The 16894-nt window shown below is 39.1% G+C and overlaps 1 protein-coding gene across 1 annotated transcript in view; it reads right to left on the reverse strand.

Moving 5' to 3' along the window:
- The window catches only part of slc6a2 (solute carrier family 6 member 2), a 25839-nt gene extending 10649 nt beyond the window's left edge, over nt 1-15190 (reverse strand). The window contains exons 1-6 of the mRNA XM_035652581.1: nt 15092-15190; nt 14213-14690; nt 12415-12546; nt 10163-10400; nt 699-837; nt 75-209 (exon numbers count right to left, since the gene is read on the reverse strand). Of these exons, the coding sequence (XP_035508474.1) occupies nt 75-209; nt 699-837; nt 10163-10400; nt 12415-12546; nt 14213-14510 (942 nt within the window). The 5' untranslated portion in view covers nt 14511-14690; nt 15092-15190. The remainder of the gene's footprint in view (nt 1-74; nt 210-698; nt 838-10162; nt 10401-12414; nt 12547-14212; nt 14691-15091) is intronic.
- Nucleotides 15191-16894: the final 1704 nt, after the last annotated feature.

A 16894-nucleotide genomic window follows, 5' to 3' on the forward strand; every position in this document is an offset into this window, starting at 1 on the left:
AAATTCCCACGTGTAAACACAAGGACTGTCAAATATTGAAACTTGTGTTGTGAAAAACATACACTGTCACTAACCTCTAGATTGTTGAGCCGCTTGAAGTCAATATGGAGGTAGGCCCTGATGCCCTTCATGGCCCCTGGTAGAGTTATGCCTCGAATGAGCAAAACAAAAAGGACGACATAGGGCATGGTAGCTGTGATGTACACTACCTGAAATACACAGGATAAATCAGTAAAAGAGGAAAGAAATACACCAGACAGACTGTTTTTCATTTAACCATTCTATCAATGAACAGACAGAAGGTGTCTGATAATATACAAGTTCAATATGTAGTCGGTATGATAACTTAAAAACTCAAAAAAAAGTGTTTGATAAAGTTGGTTGCTTGAATGCAAGTGACTACAGTATATTATATAGCACTGAATATAAAGACTAAATGGTAAAATAGTAGCATCCAATCCTCACAATGTTTATCACTGCCTCTTGACTAGACTTTTTTGACCTTGTACCAACAGTTTATACTGAGCGGTTTTACAAGATATCTGCAAAGTGTCACAGAATCACAGCTCCACATTCTTGTACAGATATTGTAGTTGGCATTAAACAATATGGGTAAAACATTTTTGAATTGAAGAAAAAAAAAGTAAAAACTGAGAAAGCAACAATTGTTTTTGTTGTTTGGTGGTCTAGGTCTGTACCTTCCCTGAGGACTTGACACCTTTCCACAGGCTGAAGTAGAGTATGAAGACCACCACAACCAGACATAAGGTCAGCTCCCAGCGAGGTAGGCCCAAATCCTGGATACCCCTACTCTCATGGAGATGTAGCACACCCCGTCTGCAGAACGACGCACACACACAACAGAAAAATATATACTGTATCATCCAGAAGACATTCTTTTTATTCTGATATATTGTACTGTATTTCACAGCTTTAAACACTACTTGGAACACATAATGTGCTGTAATTTTTTCATGGTATGGCATGTTGTTTTGTTTTTGGCTACATCTTAACAGATGATTCTGTCAAACAAGCCCACCCTGATTTTACTGCAGCTGGGGGAGTCATAAGGAAACAGCCCACACTGTAAGTGCCTGGGGTGAAGATGGGAGATGAAGTATGAGACAGAGGCTCTATCAGGACATGTATTACAGCACGCACTCCACCTTCAACCAGTACTTCCAAACTATACTATCACCCCAGTATATCATTGGCCAAAGTATTCAGTTTAATGACTTCGAAGAAATGAAATACAATTGTTTTCAACACTAATGTAGATTAAATATCTTTTACCTAAAGTAAAGGTATCCATCTCGGTGAAAGCTTAGTGAAGCTGGATCATACAGCCATCTGTTGACTGAAAGTGAAATAATTGTGTTTCCCTTTCTCTCTCTTTCTTCCAACTACACACACACTGCTTTGAAACTGTCAATAATGACCTCTGGTATTGTTTCGCTATTATCAGCCATTCCCCTTGAGCCAAACACTTACTGTCAGATCAAGGTGAACGTACAAAGGTTCAAGTGTTTTATCATGACATAATGAAACCAAGGGAGACAAATGGTACCTCTTCCATCCCTATCTAATATTGTTTCCAGCTGCGAGCTCAATCTTTGACTGTCAGAGTAGAGAGAAGGAAGCGTACAACTTAGGTTTACAATATTAAGTAAATGTGTTAAATTGGTGTGGTCTCTTTAGTCAGAAGTTGCTGTCATTATGTCATGCCATCAGCATTACATCCTTTCAAAATGTTCAGCTCATCAGCTTAGCCTTTTAAAGAGGACCAAAACAGGAAATGGACTTAATACATGAGAATACGCTTAAAAGAATAGTTGGGAACCATTATGATCCATCTTGTGTCTGTGCATAAGGTACAGAGCTGGAGTGAGGCTGTGTTTAGCTTAGCTTAGCATAAAGAGGGGGGGGGGGGGGGGGGGGCTAGCCTTGCTCTCTCCAAAGTGAAAGGAATGCATACCCATAGCTCTAAAGCATGTATCTTATTAGTTTAACCCATACAAATTTGAGGTTTTAGGGTGATAGAACAACTTCTTGGTGAACAACAGCTGGGGCTAGAATGGGCCAGGCTTGTAGTTTCCCTGTACATTCAGTCTTTATGTTAAGCAAGGTTAAACACATCCTGACTCGAGCTCCATACTTGAAATTGAATCAGTCTCTTCCCCTTACTCTGGCCTAATGATAGTCCCAGAAACCAAACTGGTGAAATTAAGTTACTACAACTTTGTTTCCACTGTATCTGAATAATCCTTGAGATTATACAAATTACCACAATAAAAAACAACAGCTTTGTTTTAGAAATGAAAGACAAGTGTTTTGTTCAGTTTGTTTTTTCTTTCTCAATACAATTATCAAACAGTTATATGGTTTTGATGCCGGTAGATGTGAGAGGTAAAGGGGGGATTTATCGCTCATGTCATGGTAGTTTGTGATTGAGTGAGTGAAAGCGACAAGAAGAGCTTGAGGTCTTCTTGAATCAATTTTTTTCCATCTATCACATTTGATTGCCTGATTGTTCACACAGCCCCCCCCCCCCCCCCCCNNCCTGGAGGGACTGGTTAATCATACTTGATCAGTTTTTCCCAACGCGCTTTGCCAAGGCGTTTTTGAAGCAGCTGCACCTGTAGTGATGCATCTGTCTGATCGGCCCCTAAGGCTGTTCCAAGGCATAATAAATGCTTTGTGAAATGGCACTGTAAAACACTGTATTCATAAGGCCTCAACATATAGAAATATGTGTCCAGATGAGGACATATGATGGGCAAACATGAATCCACTAACAACTAAGACAGACTATGTGATGTCTTACATTTTAAGTCTCTCCAAAGCTCAGAAGCATCAGTGTATAAAACCCCGTTTCTGCTGCAACTTGGACTATTCCACATCACACTTAGCAGTGGCAGTAGTGGACTGAACCCTCCTATGCCTGGGGCATGTTAAATCTAAAAATGGTGTGCACTATTTGGGTACGGTTTCCATGTTGAAAACGTTTCTTTTTTAAACGGTGTGCAATGGGCTTTGAGGTATGTTTTCTCTTGTTTGGTGGGTGCGCAAGCGACACATGTATACCCTGCCTTATTAAATAGACCGTGTGCACAATGGATCCAACTAAGGGCCTTCACAAATGCGCCCACTGCAGCTTGGTGTATGCAACAATTGATGACATTAAAAGACATGTTTGTCGTATTTTTTTTATAATATTAAACACATATTTATACCAATTTCATCAGGCCCCAAAAATTATTCAAAAAGTACGCAAAGAATGTCTGCCTTAGCTGCCATAGTTGCAGCGCTTTCATAACGCAGCAGTGTTCAACGCACCACTGCTTCTGTTTAAATAAAAGTTTTGTTACGTGTTGTTGGGGCTGAATGTGCTCTTGGTCTGTAAGACCAGAACTAGACCAGTCAGATTTACAGTATTTAACCAATTATGGACTGGGTGGTGGTTCTTTTGTGGACATGTGTATGCTGCCATTAAACTCTAAGTTAGCAATTATCATTGTTGTTAATGTGGTTAAATGGTTGTAGGGTTGTGTCTAAAACATGCAATTATTAGCGCTTAATAGGGTTAATCCTGCTAACCATTATCAGTATTTTAAGCTAGCACTGAAGAACATGAGGCAACGCATTTCTCAGTCTGTGTGTGGTCCCTTTGAAGTACTGGACAATTTTGGTCTCTAAATATTCAGTATTTCATATCCAGGTTATTATTTGTTCAAGGTTGCTTTTTGCACCAAATTGTGGTTATTGTATCAGCATTTTATCATTTTATCTATGTGTAGCCAACAGAGGGCAGCATAAGCCAGCTAATGCTAAATTTATTCACCACTCTACCTACTCTACCTACTCTATCTACAGTATTTTGGTGTGGAGGCACCAGACTTACTAGTTTAATATTCTTTCATTACATAATATTAATGTATTAATATTTTACCAGAAACAGCTACACATGATCTTGCTGAAGCGGGAATAAGTAGCAATATAGTATTTATTTATAATACCATACTTTGCTGTGGAAATTATCTTTAAGCAAAGTCTTGGGACTTGACTTAAGTGAGCTTCCTGCTGGTTATGTAGGGGTATTGCAGTTTGGGACACATGCGGCCAAGACTGTTGAACTTTGCATTCGCTTTATTTAACAATGTGATTGGGATCATGGGCACCTAGTTATAGTTAAAAGTGGGGGCGCAAGATTATGGCAGCTTTCACTATAAGCTAAATTTATTGGACTAATATATGGGATAAAAATATTTGTTCTTCATTGTGCTGTGCACTTTCAGCAGTGAGTAACAAACACAGACAAAGGGCAACCACGTGTGTGTCTTATGGTCCATGGCTTCTTCTGACTAAACCCTTTTGTGTAAGCATTATATAAGGGGAAATTGCTTAAGCAGATGCCACCAATTTGAGTTCATTTGAGATTTATAGATCACAGGTTCCTAAGTTACAGAAACGGGCTTCTTGTAACCTGCATAAGCTACGCTCATTATCTCTTGTGGATTGACCATAGGCACACTGTCAGAAATGATCTAAGTTTATCTAAGAGTTCAAGTATAAATTAAAGAACATTTTTATAAATGAGGCCCCCTGGACTGTGTTGTTGGAATAGACTGTGGACAGTCATTGCATCATCATAGTTGGTTGCCTGCACTTTTTAAGAGAAGGCTAGAATATCTGGCTGCGCCAGTGATAGAGCATACACTTTGTCCTTTCCAACCAGGAACAGGTTGTATTTTATTTGTGTATCAAAATCCTGCAGTAAAACATTGAAAAGCCATTTTGTTCCTTTCACATTTGTCTTAAAACTTTCCTGAAGAAAGATTCAATTAAGCTGGCATGTGATGTTATGGGTTGATAAACAGCGGAACTAGATTTGGATCTGATTCTCAGGTTGCTTACACAACAGCCAGACACACAAAACCTCAGGAACACGCAAATTGAAGTCCAGACATACAATCCTACGGGGCCAAAGGATCTGTGAAACTCTTCTTGTTTTTCCTTTACTTATCTTTGGCTGCTAAATTTCAAAGCTATATGGCCTTTGGGGAAGCAGATAGCGGCGTAAAGACATCAGTTTATTTGGGAAATTTAGAGTCTGTGCTCTGACCTGGAGGCATCGTGTTGGTGTTGTAATGCCCCAAGGCCTCATTGTTCTTCTGATAGCATTGATAGCGCACTTCCAGTAAATTCTCACTTAGTCGCTATAATATCGAGCCAGGTCCCTTTGGCCCAGTTACTCTAAACACATTTACTCTTATCTTCACTTAGCGAGCTGGTTATGCTGCTATCCTAACACTCAATGTTGCCATTAGCAAGTCTCTGTATACTTGAGGCTGGCACACTATTGCATATGGCCTGCAAAAAATAAGGACTACAGACCCAAATATCTAAACACAGCTGAGGGCTTCTAATTTCAACCTTATTTATGTATTGAATTAATTGCAAATGATTGTCACTGTTATTTTAAAAGTAATTCTTTCAACAACTATGTTAAATTGTGTGTGAGATTGAAGTGAAAGCAATCTTCTCAAGTGTCTATGTAATTTGTTCATTTTGTTTGAATGAGTGCTATTTATCAAGTCTAGTTATCCTTGACATGAAATCAGATCTAAAGGAATAGGATTTGTGTGCGTGCTAACGAAGGAAGTTGGTGTTGCTGTTGTTGTCATTTTCTACAAATGTATTTTTTTTAAATACTCCAAGTATTTAAAAGCTTAAATGAAGACTTTTTGTAACAGAATTTGACATATTTTATGTCTACTTGACTGATTACACCTGCAAGCAGGAGGACTTAAGCAGCAGGCCCAGTGTTTGTCATAAGGTGGAACCCTTTACTTTGCATTGCAGGAACAACACCGTCCATGAACACCACACTCAAAAATCAAGTAGATTAAACATTAAATATTTTCACTTAATTTTTTTAAAATCAAAGGTGGGACTATATGTTATTCTCCTTGTTCCTACAGCTGGATGTTTGAGCTTCACTTTGCAGAATCTGACACTAGAAGGATGTTTTCACTTACTTTTTCTGAAACTGGAAGGTTTCTCTGTGCTAATTGAAAACCTAATTTTAAGAGACGGGCCTATGAGCATAATATGTGACATCACAAACAGTTTGGAAGTCAATCCTGGTCTAATTTGCAACTTAGATGTTGAAGCTCGAAGCCACCAGTGCATATACATGGATAATGGACTTTACTGTGAAGTAGGAGACATCTCGTGTCAAGTGGGAGAACTTTAGAAATTAGCCAAATTTGTCATAGATTCTTAATTTTTGACTTCACCCGCGACCTCAAGGTAAGGTTATGCTTTAAAAGAACTAGTTTGTACGACATTGTAGAATGACAATGGAAGGCAGCGTTGAATGTTTTTGGAAAGCTACAGAAATTGTTGGATTCAACCCTCCCAATTCTTAAGTTGGAATGGTGTAGGGGTAGGGCCACAAGCAACTCTAAAGAAGCATAGCGTAAGAACACTGTGAAAGCCCAGCTGCTTCATGATTTGTATGTCTTTAAGCAGCGAGACAGCCTTATTCTGTAGAGTTAATCAACATGATGCTGTGATTTGGGAGTTGAACATCTGAGAGGTTTTCTTTGATCTCTTGAGGCTGCACAAGTTATCAAATTAATCACAGATAAATGCCCAGATCTCTTGTTTTCAGGTCAGTCTTTTGGCAGAAGCTGACCTCACATAGCCCTCTTCCAAACAAGCCGTATCATATGATTTACAATTGACTTTCATATCATCAACATTGAGTCAAGTCATAAGGTGGTGTACAGTGTATTATTGTTAAATTCTTACATGTTAAAGTCAGCTACATATTGATTGGTTCTAAGTTTAATTAAACCTTTTTGAGGAAGTTACAGTAATGCTGCATTCACACTCCAAGCCTCAGCTTCTGACTCATTGCTTCTTTCTTTGATTTGATTTCTGGCTGTTCACATCATTAGTTAAATGTGGCTCACATCAGATGCCTGTTTGAACAGGTCACGGTCCTGAGGTGACCCACATGACGAATGTAGATCTAGAGTGACATAAAAGTCATGTGAATTCTGATATGACTGTTCACAATGAGGTCGCATTGCCACAAAACAGACCTGTGTGTCATTTGACCACAAATGACACGCTTAAATCAGAATTGTAAAAAATCTGATTCCATGTGATATGTGCCAGGTGGAGTTTTTTGTTCAGCTAAACTGATAGACTGCAATCCGTATTAATAATTGTAAATTTCACTAGTTAGCCGTTCATCATATGATATATGGTGATGAAGTAGCCTCTTTTTAAATACCCTACTCATAGTTCCCCATGTTTTAAAATGTTTGTGAGACAGTTTGGATACATTCTAATGTTGTTTATATGTAATACCATTTAGTTAATAGCTCATATTCTACTTGGATGGTAAATGGACATGTATTTATACATGCTTTTCTGGTCTACTAACCACTCAAAGTGCCTTACAACAGTTGGCACATTCACCCATTCACACATACACATTCATACACTGATGGCAGAGGCTGTCAACTGCTCATCAGGAGGCATTACATCGCTTTCTATCCAAAGTGCTCACAGTGATACTAAGCTCACTCATACAGACACATTCACATATCCACGTCACAGACATTGGGAGCAATTTGAGGTTTGGTGTATTGCCCAAGTGCACTTCGACTAGACTCGGGGAGCCAGGAACCAAAACAGTAACCCTCATATTACCTGGCGACCTGACTAATCCTGCTCTGCCACATCAGCCACAGCTGCCACAGTAGATGAGCAACCCAAGAGTTACTCAAGAGGACAGCCTTTGATGAAATATGATAATATTGCGTTACAGTATATGAATTACAGGACAAAATAAAAAAACAACGTAATATTACTGTAGATGCTATTTACAAGTTTGAATGATGTTATTTTTGTGTGCTCTCTACTTGTTGGGACAACAATTCTCAAATCAGGAATATGGTTATCCTAAAGACATAAAGAAAAGAAAGAAGATTGAAAAGAAAGTTCACTATTTTTTGTGTTTGTTTAAAAATGCATGGTTATGTTCATCTTTCCAAAAAGGGATCAAATGACTGCATGTATGTGAAAGACGCCCTTGTAGTGAAGAACCTGCAGAGATATGATGCCTGCCTCTGCCTTTCCCCTTAGCTCTACAGAGCATTTCAGTATCTTTCAGTTCATTGTTTGTTGATGTGTAAATAGGAAACTGTTTGTTATGCAATCTTGTCTTGTTGCATAATGCCATTATCTAGTGTTAGCAAATCAATGAAATTGGATGTACTTTAAATTAGCTAAATGACATACACTTTATGATCATAAACAGTACAGTTATGTAAGATCAAGAATAACCTAGTGTTGCAAGTGTTAGGTAATAAATCAGCTAGAATATGAGCTTAATTGTAATACTGTACACTATATTAAGCTCTTGGTTGGGGAGCCTAACTCCACTAACTAGCAAAACACACAGCTCAGGTGCAAACTAAATATTAAAAAATGTTCTGTTTTTCCAGTATGTTTGTTTTACTGTTGAATTTTGCTGCAGACTACGTTCCTGATAGATGAAGACAGTAGGCTCAAGAGGGTTTGTGGATGTAGAAGATTGCAAGAGGTGAAGTAAGAGAACTGTTGACTCAGTTGGCCTCCCTCTCTCATGCTGTGCCTTGGCATTGCTCCTGTGCTCAAAGCTAGCTGTAAGCAGGAGGATTTATTGTCCCCTACAGAGCCTAACCCCATGCAAGATCTGTCTTGAAGTACCCCATTGTTGTCAGTCTGTCTGCGCACATCTCCTGATATTTTTTTTTTTTTTGGTGTGTGTGTTTGTAGTGTAATAGTCCCCCTGGAATGTATGGTCGAACTTCTCATTTTATGGACCATGAGCGCTATTGCATCACTTTTTTGTCTGTAGTAATACACAGGCTTGGAGCTTTCATGTGAATGCTGACCTCCTCATGTCAAGTGTTTGCTGATAGTACTTTTGCTGTTTTAGCCATGTATTCTTCATTTATTGCTAACTCCTAGCTTTCTTTGATGATTTTAGTTTTTTTTTTTTTTTTTTTAGTCTCCCTCAATGTTTTTCCAAGGATTTAAATAAATGAAATAAATGAATATATTAGGTTTGAGGGTTCCTGGAAGTTGAAAGATGTCCAGGGATACTGATTAAATAAACATACTGTATGAGACAGTGCAGCGCAGCAGAATGGAAGCCGAACTTTTACAAGCTTAAGCTCTATTTGGGATGCATGCTCAATGTATTCTGTGCGTCATGCTTAGCATGTGTCCCTTGTACTGTCCAAGTCACTTCACAGACTTCCTCTGGGCTGCACAGTCAGTCTTCACAGAAGCTGGGGAAGAACTGGCTGTCTTTGAAGTATAAACAGATGGAGCTTTTTTCTTGCACTTCAAAGAGTGCATTTGAACTTTTTATGTATACACCTTTTTATAGTGCAAACATTTACGGCTGGATCATTTTGGAGTCACTACACTCACGTTTCAGTGAGTCACGCTCTTCACATGGACAGAGGTTCACTTGTATCATTGGGGTGTATATGCGACTAGTATTATTCAGACCACACTCTTAAAATAAAAAAGCATCACTTCCATGTGATGCTTTTTATTGTTGGTTGGATTTACTCAATATACTGACTCAGCCGAATTGTATCAGTTATGTCCAAAAGAAACAAACTTCCCTAAATGGTCAATGAACAAAACATGCGAACATAGATGGTCTTATGAAGACAGTGAAAATACCGTAATGTAATTAAGATCACTACATTTTGACATCTACCATTTTGATTGATTTTTAAATGATCTCAGTAAAGATTCAGCCTTCATGTCTTAATAACAGCGTTGCCAGAGAGTTTTCCTTAGAGCAACAAACATCACAGCAGTGTGACTGTGGATTATTTGATCTAATGTGTTTTGTTGCTAATGGATTGTCAAAATGTATTGTAAAGGAGATTAATTGGACGCTTGAATAGTTGTGGTGTACAGGACATTATGTTCCTGTTAAAACTGAAAAAAAGTCTGATCATTTTTAGGTGGTTGTGCTACAATTTTTTCTAATGTTGCATGTAATGTAAATTATGCAATGATCTACACAGGTCACTATCTGATGAATAAATTCCTCTGATTTTCAGAAATTACTCACTCATAGTACTCTGCTGCAGGGGTGATCTTGTATTTGGCGTAAGATGTCCCATTGCCGAGGATGGATCCGTTAATGGATTTGGGGTCGGTGCAGTTCGGACTGTTCCAGCTGTTGCCACATTTGAGCCATGGCAGCTCTCTGGTCATGGAGGAGAACAGGTAGTAGAGGGACCAGGCAATGATGACATTGTAGTAGAAGCCAACATACAGGGCAATGAGGATCACTGTGTAGCCCACACCTGAGGAACACAGAGCTATTAGAGAGGAAGAACAAACTGCTGTGCTAGACATTGTTGTTTTTGTATGTGACATTCTCTGTTGCAGAGGAACACGCGCCTGGTGTAAATTCATTTAATACACGTATAGACCATATTTTCTTTATTTCCTGCTGTTAATATAGGTCTCATAATGTGTCTTTTTTTATAATTTGTATCAATACATCCCAATATTGGTGACAGTTGGAGAGACACTTTAAAAAGCAGATGATGTTTGCTTTATTATGTGTGATAATATTGAATAAATATATTTGTTTTAGGAACTGTCATAACACCAAACAAACAAATGGACGGCAGATAAAGATTGCCGGGTCCAAGCAATAATGATAACCATCACATCAACAGTTATTATCAGACACCACATCTCTAAGAACCGTCAGCTGTGTTGTATACCTTTTCTGATAAAAAAATGTTTTACTAAAGTTCTGTGCAGTTCTGTTTTATAAATCATTGATTCGATAAAAAGTTGCCATTTCTGCCTCATATCTGAGACCTTATTCACCTCGCCAAATATTTTCGGTCCCTTTCACCATCTTATCACCATGAGGTACCCATATCTTTCCCTCAGCGGTGCAGTGGAGGGTACATTCACATTGCCGTTAGTGGCTGTGTGTAAAGAAAGTTTAACTATGTGTTAATGCTTACTTTCCATCATTTTGCACTTTTCTGGGGGGTTAAATTACGGGATGAGTTATTTTGTCTCCACTGGAATGTGATCGTTACATGAAAACAGAGAAGCCATAAACCCATCACCCATTCGTTGTAGGCAGGAAAAAAAAAAAACCCTCCTCAGTGTCGAAGCCAACAAAAGCAGTGGCCGGTGCTGATTCAGTAGTGCAGATGGAGGTACTTATCTGACATTTGAAACATCCTGCATTAAATAATAATCTGTTGAATAAGAGACTTAAAAGTAAAATGAAGTCAGGTCTTAAGTGCTGCTATTGTTTTCCAGATGCATGGATAACGCTTTAGACAATACTTAATTACCGGTACAGTACTTACAGGGAATATGGGAGTAAAAACAAATTAATTTATAAATTATTTATACTGTAGTTTTTTTCATGTACTGTAGTGATCATGTCCTTTACTGTTCATGACAGTTGCAATGTGAAAGAACATGAAGTTGTTCATCTAGAACAGTCCTCATGAAGTCAATTTTCTGCTCTTTTCTACTTACTGTACTCCATAACAATAATGAACAGGACTCAGCTCAAGCTTCTGAAGACACCTGTTAGTTCCATATTGTACGCCATACTAGTAGGCCTACTTTACAAATTACAAAACTGTCATAACATATGGGGCTTAGGCCTACAGCATCCTCTTTTCCCCGGACCTCTATTTGTTCCAAAGTAAAAACACAAATGTGTCCTGCAGTTATTTAGGAACTATCCTCATTGTGTTATCACCTGTACCCCTCCAAGATAAGTAGTATATACCAGTATTGTAATTTTAAAACAAGGAGAGCAGCTGATTTATAAAATGGTATGTAGGAATCTTCCCCCAATTGTCTTGTGCTATCAACCTTCTCTACAATAGTGCATAATAAATCCTGACTTGAGATTTTTAGTTGTATTTCTGATTCATTTAATTAACTGACTTGCAATTAAATTGACCCCAACTGTGTTTCTCAGCATGCCATGGACACTAGCCTGGTTTGGTTTTGCTTCACTTATTTCAAATCTACATTCGATGGGGTAGAACGTTGCAAGTGGAGAGGGATCAAAAATACAAAGTGTAACAGAGAAAGAGACAATGTGACAGAGAGATTAGTTACAAGTGACACTTATGAACCTAAGGGGGGGGGAGAAAAGAACAAAGGGATGAAATGAAAGGGCAAGACACTGAAGAAAGAGAAAAAAAAGAGCATGACTGAGCTGTAAGTAGCACAGTTTAAGAGGTCAGAGAAAGGCTGAAGTAAACGGACATGCTGGGTCACATGTGTGCGTACTTGTGCGTGTGTGTTTGTGTTAAAGCTCACCTTTAAAGACAGGGCATATTTTCCAAACTGTAGCTGCCCCTTCCCTGTTGTACTGGCCCAAGGCAAGTTCCATATAGAACAATGGCATCCCCGCAATGACCAAGAAAAGAATGTAGGGGATCAAAAAAGCACCTGTAAAGTAAAATAATAAAATTTTCATGGTATTTTTTCAGATAATTCCCCACTAGTGTAACTTATATTTTTCTTACATTAAAAATTAACAATTAAAAATATTGTAGGATTGGTGCTCATTGTGGAAATGCTGGACATAAAAAATACACATGTATACACAATACATTTTTTTTAAAGGAATAAAAAGTGTCAGTTGGGGGTCTTTGGCACTGTTGGGAAAAACAACACACCATAACATACATGCAGGAAGGCTTGCAGCTATTTTCATGCTGTGCCTCAGTAGCACATCCACCAACAAGGAAATGACTCCTCGTAATTGAATTGTTCTTGACATTGTCCATCACAAATGACACATTATCTACAGTAATGAATACATTTTGCTGAGGGCCAATATGATTGACAGGCCAGCGGTGGAGCTGACCCTTTGGGGCACTGAGCACAACATGTTGATTTTAACCATGTGAATGGACACGGAGGCAAACAGAGGACAGAGTGCACCTTCTAGTGAGAACTCTGTTGTCATGAGTGTCGAATGTGAAACAACACTGTGTCCTTTTGTTGATTAGACTACTCACACTGTAAAATTCTTCACAAACAGTTCAGCTTCAGTGTTCAGTACTTTTGAAAATCATTAGCAATAAGCTCAAACGCTTGCTTTCCAATTTTTATATAGGCCAGACAAATAAATAGTCAAAATAGTTCATTTATGATTTACAGAAGCACATGTACCTGCCTTTATGAAAGTAGACATTATTCATCATGTAAGCACGCATTCATTATTAATGTATTTAAAGAGCTCAAAGTGGCACAACCTTAAAGCTATTTTAATATACCAGTGTGGTTTGTTTATTAATACAGTTTTTGCACTTTTGCAAGCAATTGAAAGGAAAAGTCAAATATATTGAAGTTAAAATGCTGTTTAAAACAACCTGTTGTTGGTGATTCAACGACACAATCTCCATTATTACCCCACCCACTTCAGTGCGCCTTCAGCTTTCAGTCATTCTAACGCTGGTTAGTTTGCATCAAGACACGCTGAGCAACCACAAGCCCGGACACTTGTTTTTCCAGTGTTTCTATTTCCAGATAAAACTACTTCTGATAAGATGAATCACGAATTTGGTTGGAGATGTTGTCACTTTTGGTGATCTGACGGTCTCAATTAAGTTGTAGATTTCCCTTTCCATGTGAATTCCTTGATGAAATGAGGTATTTCCTTCATCATGAAAGCTAAATGCCCTTCCCCATTAATACACCTGGGACTATTAAAACGTCAGTTAAAGAAGATTAAAGCAACCACAATTAGAACAACAACATGGCAAAATCAATCTAATCTAATCTAAAATAACATTGCTGTAGTGTTTGCTTGGTTAGACGGGTTGAACGCATTTTTGAGACATTCGAAAGTAAAACGAGAAACCCTTTTTGTCACCTGACCCCCAAACAAAAGACACAAGACATCAGTGAAGAACAAACTACGATAATTTTACTGTGTGGATTTACTTTAACTTGCAGACTCAGTCACGCCTAATATTATTGTATTCTTATTTTCCTTCAAGCATTTGGTGCCAGAACTTGCGGCGCGCCTTAAGTTTTGGGACCTGTTCTAAATTGTCAAGCAGCTGTGGACGCTCATTGATCGATTAAAAAGACACGGTTTACTCACCTCCTCCATTTTTGTAGCACAAGTAAGGGAATCTCCAAACGTTGGCCAGGTCCACCGCGAAGCCAATGACCGACAGGAGAAAGTCTATTTTCTTGCCCCAAGTTTCGCGGTCGTCCTCGGGTCCGGGAGGACCTGCGCGGTGGCCAGGGGTAGGGGTGGGAATGATGGAAGAACTGGTGTACTGGACGCCATTCTGGTCCTTCACCAGTATCAGTTCTACCTCTTTTTTCTCCACATTGCACTGTTTCAGCGGGGCCACCGACGAGAGCTTGTGTTCTGGCAGAACCTGGATATTCATCTTCTCTGCGGTGCGTACGAAGCCAACGCTGGCCCGGTGCTCTCACGGCCCCCTGCGGGTTCTGGCGGGGCAGATGGTCTGAGTCGGTGCGCTTGGATAAGGACAGCAATCTCGCTGGCAAAAAACGGATAAGGTTGCTTTCTCCACCGAAACTACAGCTGACACCTCCGCGTACATGGGCTGGAGAGAAGGGAAGAGAAACAGAGAGTTTGGACAGGTCTGGTGTCTGTGCGTAAAGTTGCAGCACAGTTACGCACAGTGAGAAATAAAGGCTACGACTACCAGGGATGAATAAGTGACATTATTTCTCCTATAGCAGACAGACCCAATGCATGTGTGCTGCAACTACCAGTACAGCATTAAGATAAAACATTGTGTCTGCAGTGTGATGCAGAAGCAATAGCAGGCGTCTCTACGTCACTGCGCGCACTGAGCGCAGTGTGCGCGAAACAGTCTACTCAATCACACAATTACTTAAAACATTACTTTTAAGGATAATGAGAAAGATAAATAGTTATTTGAATATGTCACCGTTACTAAAGCAATTTAAAGTTGAGCAGCTGAAAGGCTTTCCTCCTTACTTGGTAAAACTAGGGACACCTCTCCATGACCCGATGCTGCTGTTGTCCAGATGCATCTGAGGGAAGACTGCCCATTCTGAAGGAACTATAAGACTCGCCTTCTCCAGCAGAGACGATATAAAATGCGAGCTTTTAAATCGCTTTCCTCTCTCTCTTCCACGTGATATTTTATAATTGAACACTTTCTCTCCAGTTTGATGTCGACTTGGCATGATCGCTTTTTGTCGGAGCTCAAGTTCCCATAAACTTGTGCATCTGCTCCTGACTTGTAGGTGCACCAATCAGTCGGGAGCAGAGTGGTTTTTAAGATGAATCCATGTTGAGTGGGACTTAATGGAACGGTTTACCATTTCTATAAATAAAATATTCTATTGAGAAAAACTTGATGTGAACTTTATAAGCTATGGGCATGTTTATTTATGTGATTTCCATGTCAAGAGCAAGGTGAAAAGACAGATCAGGTCTTGGCCGGTCAGACTCGAGCTTGGAATTAACATTTTACAAGAGGAATAAGATCACCTTACCTTCAGCTTCATATTAGTACTTGACTTTAACATACACCAAAACTTTTTTTAATGTTTTAATTTGGACTTTATCTGTTTCTTCTCTGTACTAAACAGATTGAATTACAGTTTTCTAAGAAGCCATAAAAGCATTGTGTTCCATGAGTAATTCAATTCTACAGCAGTTTTTGCCAGTGGCAATGATTTCTATTAGATATGGTTGATCAGTTCATCCCATTAAAGACAATGGATGTCCTCTTTGCTCGCCAGTGCTTGTTTTACAAAACCCTGATAGAGCTGGTTTTGGGCATTTTGTTTGTGAAGATTGAATGATTGCAGCGATAGTAAAGCAAAGGAACAGGTAACAAGGAACAATAATTTGTTATTACTGTTGTTTTCTCTTGAATTAGTTCTATTCTTTTGCACTTTGTTTGGTATTGTCCAGCCAAGAATGACCAAATGTTTTGTGTTAACATCATGATAGTGTATGATGATGAGTGCATTTCTAAATATCCACTTGTGTGATTATGTACATTCAACAACAGGGTTTCTTAATATTTCAAGGCAAGATTTCAAAGTAGCATAGTCTGAAACCGTCCTTCTGAAGAGGCATACAGGTGTAAAGCAGCTGCACATTGTAGGTGCCATATTGAAAATAGACAGTAACAAGTAGGAACTGAACCTGTAACATTGACCATCTTGTTGCACCCATAGAAGTGTACGGGACTGCTCAAGGCAAAATGATATCATCCATCACCCTTTACCTCAATCATCCTGCATCTGGCTGCGTACAACTCTTGAGACCTGCTTTCTCGTTCTTAAGGTTCCCCCAGGCTTTCCCATGTTGACCTGAGGATGAGAAAGCTAATGAAACAAGACGCAGCCTCTCAGCAGCCACAGTATGACCCTCTGGATTTAACCCATGCATTTGGTTAGGGTCACAGTAAAGATGCTACTGCTGTTCCTTTCTGTCCTTTTACCTCTGTCCTTACTTGTGAAAACATCCACTGATACTTCTTTACACTACCTAATAAACCATAGCCATTTGAATGGATAATAACCACCACACACATACACACACACCATCACGACCTTTCACCTACCTTCTCCAAGTGTTAAGGTGACCTCACAGTTTCAGTCTCAGTAATACCTACTAACTGTGCCATTAGTGTCAACCCTACACCATAATGGTCTTACTCCATAGTACAAATAAGAATGACCATTTATTGACATTATAACACAACTTTACTGAGACTATCCAGATTGTGTTGTATGTGTGAGCCATGATTCTTAAATTTGA

This window comes from Morone saxatilis, unplaced genomic scaffold, assembly GCF_004916995.1.
Source record: "Morone saxatilis isolate NCDOM2014 unplaced genomic scaffold, NCSU_SB_2.0 Contig11, whole genome shotgun sequence".
NCBI classification, from domain to species: Eukaryota; Metazoa; Chordata; class Actinopteri; family Moronidae; genus Morone; species Morone saxatilis.